The sequence below is a fragment of the Pocillopora damicornis genome, chromosome 5 (genome assembly GCF_964200805.1).
Source record: "Pocillopora damicornis chromosome 5, jaPocDami1.2, whole genome shotgun sequence".
NCBI classification, from domain to species: Eukaryota; Metazoa; Cnidaria; class Anthozoa; order Scleractinia; family Pocilloporidae; genus Pocillopora; species Pocillopora damicornis.
In genome coordinates this window covers 25785936-25792534 of record NC_142674.1, presented here as the reverse complement: position 1 = coordinate 25792534, position 6599 = coordinate 25785936, and the positions used below count along the sequence as shown (strand labels likewise).

The window sequence follows — 6599 nt, the reverse complement described above, 5'->3', positions numbered from 1 at the left end:
AATACTCTTATATCGAATAGGGATCGCCCAATAAACGTTCATTTGCTGCCAAAAGAGGGAAAGACAGAGCCACAAGTCTGAACGTGAGCGCCAATGGCGACCCTCACTAGCCAGTTATCTTCACAATTACCAATTGGAGTAGTAGCATTTCTCCTCGCTTTCAACATTGTCCTCTCCTTCATTGCATCTCTTGGTAATGCTCAGCTTCTATTAACATTTTATAAAGTGTCCTCTTTGCATCCCGCTGCAAAGGTCCTGTTTGAATGTCTAGCCGCTATTGATCTTTGTGTGGGTCTTTTTTCACAACCTCTGTTCGTGACTGTTTTATTTCTTTACATTGATCTTGGTAACACCGACATAGATATTGTGTATTACGTCGAAGAGGTTGTTTGTATATCCAACTATGTTTTGTTTGGGGTGACTGTACTGATATCAACAGCCATCAGTGTTGACAGACTTCTTGTTCTGTTATTGAGGCGGAGATACAGACAAGTTGTGACACTAAAGCGAACTCAAGCTGTTATACTTTCATGCTGGATAATTGCTGTTTTATGCGGATTGGTTCGTGTCTGGAGTCAAACGGTTTCAAAGATTGTTGCTTTTGTGGCCGTCGTGGTATCTCTGGTTACTTCCGTGTTTGCTACGTAAAGATCCACCTGAGATTACAGCGGTACCAGGCTGAAGTAGAAGACAACCCTGGCGAAGGACGGTCAAATGCAGGAGAAGATATAGGAGCGGGAAAAGATGAAGCAGGCGCAATAACGGGGACAAGAACAGCCACAGAACAAGGAGCAGGAGTAAAAGGTACAGGAAGGGGAAGAGTACGTGCATGGACAGCAAAAGGTTCATCAAAACAAAGATTAAACGAAAGAGTTCAACTGAACATCAAACAATATCAGAAAATAGTTTCCAGCATATTTTGGGTGCAGTTGGCTTTAGTGGCATGCTACACCCCTTTTATAATTGTGTCGATATTGAGACATACAGTACTTAGTGGATCAGCAATTCATGCTCTGTGGCTCTTTACGAAAACTTTAGTTTATCTGAACTCATCTCTGAATCCCTTTCTTTACTGTTGGAAAATCACAGAAGTGAGAAAGGCAGTAAAGGACACAGTCAGGGCGTTTTGTTGTTGTTCGTGATTCGAGGTCGCCAGTACTTATTTGGAAAAACTTCCGTGTCCTTAAAGAAATACTTTTTTTCGAATTTTTATATTAATCAATAAGGAATCATTGAATGCTGACAAGTAATTGCACTTACAGAGTCGAAAACTCTATTGCAATATGAGGAGGAATACAAATTTCTTTTTCTTTTTCTTGTTCTCTTTACAGGAAGGAGAATAAGAAGAAGAGGAAGACATAACATCAATTAGTCTCTTTTTTTTGCCATGAAATACAATGAGATATTGTTTGAGAATTGATTCTTTATCTATTTTGGACGGGTTTCTAATATTTATTTAAAGATCGCCCATGCATAAACAAAATTACTAAATAAACGTTAATTGTGGACTTGTCTTTGCTCGATATGCCCTGTTCTCTCATGCGTAAATCTAATAACTCGCATATTGACTAAACAAACCGTTTTCAGCGAAGTGCGAAGCAACTTTGTCGAATAAAACCTTAAAAGAGTTTACCCCGTACATTTGTGTGGCCCCTTTAGTCCTTTTGCCGGCGGCGCTTTTAAACAAGTAAGGTTGTTATTTTCTTTTCCTTTTTCGCCGCCTCAGTTATTGCTGACTTCTCTATACATACAGTCACAGTGAACCACTGCTTTCTTTTGCATTTTTGGCCTCTTTCAGCTGACTTTTCCCCACAATCAGGAGGAAAAACCTCAAGATGAATATGTCTAACCTTTATTTTAAAATGCGTCATGCTTGAATATCAAATAAGACTAAATTAAACATCTCGCAAATTGAGGAAGCCACAAAAATGGCTGATTGGTGATTAAATGGCTTATATTTTGGTATTAGTAAATTCCAGAATAACAAAAAACGAGATTTAGCCAAACTTTAAGTTCTCTTGAACTTTAACTTTATGATGAAAACACAAGCGCGCGTCTCAGCCCTTATCAATGTTCAACAAAATTTTTTTTTTCCATAAACAGTTCACATCTGCTTCCAAAAACAAAGCGTGGAATGTGTAATGATGTATCACGAGTAAATCATTCACACGAGCTCTAGAATATACTCTAGGCCATTTTGGCAATAGCCTTGGTTTTAAGGGCGTGATGAATGACTCAATAGCTTAGTCATGAAAACCGGTTACGCTCACACACAAAGGCACAATCCGTCTCCTGACGGTTTTCAAGAGGTATTACGTGTTTACTTATCAGTACCTGTTATAGTATTTAGCTAGAGACTGGCAAATTGGGTCATCAGGCTTTCAAATACTTTATTCTTAGTCGCATAAATAGACCGTTTTTGGCTAACAGATATGTCAGCCTGCTTGTTTTGATAACACTAAGGGTAATAATATATGATTATTGACACACTTTAGTTATTGTTGTGCGTGTGCTGGTGTTTGGTGGTCAGCCAAGACCTTTCAAATTTATTTATATTTCCTTTATTGACATTAATTTTACAAGATATGGATAGAAAAATGATTCATTTCCCAATGTTGTCTTTTCTGAAACGTTTGCATTATCACGATAAGTTGCGATGCTAATCGCTACACTGGAAATTTATCAAATGTTTATTATTTCTTAACTCTTCACCGAGGTAGATTTAACTAGAGGTGGATATTTACCAAGCTGCGAAGCGGAGATGTAAACACCCACCTCTTGCCACCGCACTTAAATGACTATTTGTTTTAGTGTATACTTTAATACTATCAGATAAAATGATGCAAAAAGATGATTTTGATTAATTTATTCCTGCAACAGTCTCAACTTTTTTGGGCGCAATTCCCGTGGAGGTGAATGGAGAAGGATGAGCGAAGTTACGTTTTAGTGATTACTTTTGGGTTCTTTATATTCATTTTGAGTGGGTCGAAATATATCAGATTTTCGGGAGGTTCAAATAAAAACATACTTAAATTTTATTTCGTGTACAAAAATTTCAAAACCCTATCTAAACGATAAATACTTCCTACAACGTATCCTCAACAGCCAAATAGACAAATACCGAAATAAAAGACATGAACCAAAATTGTGTAGATCGACGTCAGAGTCCCTACTGATCTTTTATCGACGATCGTGGTTTTACTTCACTTTAATTTAAAGGACACTCCACGTCTCAGAAAAAAATTATTGTCTTCGCCCAGCCTTGAACTGGGAAAGAAATCTGAAGTTTAGCATCATCCAATAATATTCAGTAAAACAAGATTGAGGGGCATATGAAAAGTCATTTACATATATTCTGAATAGGTACAAGTAATGGAACAACCGCTTGTGGCAATCTGGATTCAAAGACTAGAGGGTCAGAGAACTCAGAATTTATGAGCACTACTTGTTGTCTATCAGATGGATTAATGATGAACTAAGCCACACCGAAATGCCATCGTTAATCTTGGCAAAGGCCTTGCTCATGTCAAGAAACACAACGAAAAACAGTAAGAAAATAACCGCAGTTGCCTGTTTCTCTAAAAAATCAGCACAGTTCTCCCCACGATGAAAGTTGAAGTAATAGGTTAGGCAATGTTAGCTTTATATGTAAGTGCTCGTGGAAAAAACAAAATTGAAAAATGATTGAATGAGAATCCATTGTTATATTGGCTCGACTGTGTTTTGAAGGAGCCTAACTGTCATTTTAGTTTATTGTGTCCATCAGATGTACAGTTAGATTTCCTCGCCCCACCCTTTTTCTCCCTTTTGTCTCTACTCTTATTAATGACATTTCCTGTGCATATGCCTTTGTTTTACTTAAAGTGGTCTGATCCGAACCAGCAATTTTGCTGCAACGAATGGAGTAAACAAAACGAGTTTAGCTTATATAAGTTTACTGAAGCATTTAGAGAGTGCTTTACAACAATTTAATTATTCCTAACAGGGTAAATATTCATTGTGACTTGGGAGAGATCAACATGTCCATTACTGTTCTTCTCTTCAATGCACTTACAAAAAAATTAAGAAATATTACTTATACTAGGAACAACACTCACAAATTTACGCAAAATTTCTGACTAGATCAGTTATAAAAATTATCTTAACAGCAATTTTTTTTTCTTTTTTTTTTTCGTCTCTATCAGCCTACAGTCAATAACAACAACAAAGCACTGACAAGTGCACCAAGGGAATAAACGGTAAACTAAGAAATGCAAAAGTGAAGTAAATAAACAAGTTTTTTTTTTCCAAGAAAATTCCATCTAACCTCCATTTATAAACTATAAAAATAGTTATCATCACTACCAAAGCATTAATAAAGTAAAAGTACGATAGAAACTACATCTTAAAATAAAAAGCTATGAAATATTGAGGCTGAAGTTCTCGAAATCTACACTACAAATTACCACAGAGTGTTATAAGACTACAACCTTGGAGGTTCAGCAATTCTGCTATTAAGCCTCAGTCCTGCACAAGAGGAGTTACTTCAGATGACTCCTCGTCTTCGTCACTTCCAGTTTCGTCTTTATCTGCAGCAGTAAGTTGATTACCATCATACTCTTGTACGCCAGCCTCCCCGTCAAGAAGGTCTACAGCATCACTTTGGTCGTCCATATAGTTTCCAAGATCGTCTTGTTCATCCTTCGTGTACTCTAGTTGGCAAGTCTCAGGTTCTTCTTCTCCTGCCTCCTTTTCAGATTGAACTGCTACAGCACCTTCATAACCAACGTTACTTTCAGGTTCACTTGTTACACCTTCTTCGTCATCAATTTGAATATCTGGAGGGAAGACGGAATCACTGTGGCCTTCTTTTTCGATCAGGGGATTGTATTCTAAAGAATCAAGATCTTCTTCCTCCATCACACAAGGGAATGGTGAGGTATCAGGTTTGTTCACCTCATTTGCGGAGCGTGCTAAAGAGTTAGGATCTTCTTTTTCAGTAACAGAAAGGCTTCCTGTGGCTTCGAAATCTTCTTCCCCAGTTACAGGGGAGCATGCTGAGTTATTGGAATCTTCTTCCTCACCCATAAGGGGGCATGCTAAAGAATCCGAATTTTCTTCGTCAGTCACAAGGGGACATACTGAAGCATCTAGACCGTTTTGGTCCATCACCAGGGAGGATGGTAAAGGATCAATTTCTTCTTTCTCAATCGCAAGAGGGCACTCGTAGTCATCAATTTCTTCTTCCTCAATCGCAAGAGGGCACTCGGAGTCATCAACATCTTCTTCCTCGTTCTCGCTAAGATATGGTAAAGTATCACTCTCCAAAGGGTATGCTTGGGCATCCATATCTTTCTTATCACTCTCAAAAGGGTATGATGCGCAACCTTCTTCTTCTACTTTGATTCCGAGAGGGAAAGCTGTAGCACCATCGTCAATTCCAACCATAGAGGGATGTGCCGTAGCACCGTGCTTACCCACTTCACGGGCGAGATTTCCTGCGGCTGCCTCTTTGTCCTGTAAGTTAATAGCGAAGGGGAAGGCTGTAGCACCATCGTCAATTGCAACCACAAAGGGATGTGCAGTGGCACCGTGCTTACCCACTGCATGGGCGAGATTTGCTGCAGCTGCCCCTTTGTCTTGTAAGTTAATAGCGAAGGGGAAAGCTGTAGCACCATCGTCAATTGCAACCACAAAGGAATGTGCAGCATCACCGTGCTTACCCACTTCATGGGCGAGATTTGCTGCAGCTGCCCCTGTATCTTGTACGTTGATAGCGAAAGGGAAAGCTGTAGCACCATCGTCTATTGCAATCACAAAGGGATGTGCCGTAGCACCGTGTTCACCCACTTCACGGTCGGGATCTGTTGCAGGTGCTCCTTCGTCTCCGACGTTAATTCCAAAACGGAAAGCTGTAGCGCCATCGTCCATTGCAACCAGAAAGGGATGTGCCATAGCACCGTGTTCACCCACTCCACAGATGGGATTTGCTGCAGCTGCTCCTAGCTCGTCCGCTCCTGCATCTTCTGGGTTTGCAACAGCTCCACGGTCATCGACAAAGTTGTACTTATCCTGATCATACTTTTCATCGTCAAAGATATCTACATATGTCTATGAAAAAGATTAGAAGTTAATCAGGAACTGCATGAGTTAAAAAATCTTGAACGAAGGAATTTCAAAAATGAGTCACTAAAAAGACAAAAAAAGAGCAGATCAGATATCATTAGTACTTGCATGAATTGATAAGGAAGAAATTCAGGTAAGGTCTCCCTTTCTGTCAAAGTTTTCCAAAAGTGTAATTTTAAGATCTGTTCCGTTCTTTCTTGTGTGTAGACAACAGAGGGAAAATAAGGATGATCCAGACTGACATAACGTAACCACACTTGCATATGTTTAAAAAGTAAATTGTTAGCGGCTGGGTAGTTAATGCGTTTTGACATCACATTGACGTGAAAAGAAATTCGCAATTGACTTGATAGGATACCAATTTCAATTGCTAAAGTATATGCTGAATTAGAAGCTGTATGGCAAACCTTTGTTTTAATATATGTATCCATTGTTTGGTAGAGCTTCACAAAGTGTGGCCGGCTGGCGCTTTCGTATTTCCAGCAGTTTAACAT

General features: G+C 39.1%; 1 protein-coding gene across 1 annotated transcript; it reads right to left on the bottom strand.

Annotated features, from left to right (window-relative positions):
* Positions 1 to 3923: 3923 nt before the first annotated feature.
* LOC149046171 (uncharacterized) lies at positions 3924 to 6599 on the bottom strand. The gene is made up of 2 exons (XM_089206021.1): positions 6513 to 6599; positions 3924 to 6090 (listed from the first exon to the last, which is right to left on the bottom strand). Exons 1-2 carry the CDS (start codon positions 6597 to 6599, stop codon positions 4501 to 4503), a joined length of 1677 nt encoding a protein of 558 aa, XP_089062147.1. The 3' UTR covers positions 3924 to 4500.

Coding starts and splice junctions, on each gene's coding strand:
- LOC149046171 (XM_089206021.1), bottom strand. CDS start 6,599: ATGTTAAACTGCTGGAAATACGAAAGCGCCAGCCGGCCACACTTTGTG. Junction 6,091..6,512: donor ATACATATATTAAAACAAAG/GTTTGCCATACA, acceptor TCTTTTTCATAG/ACATATGTAGATATCTTTGA.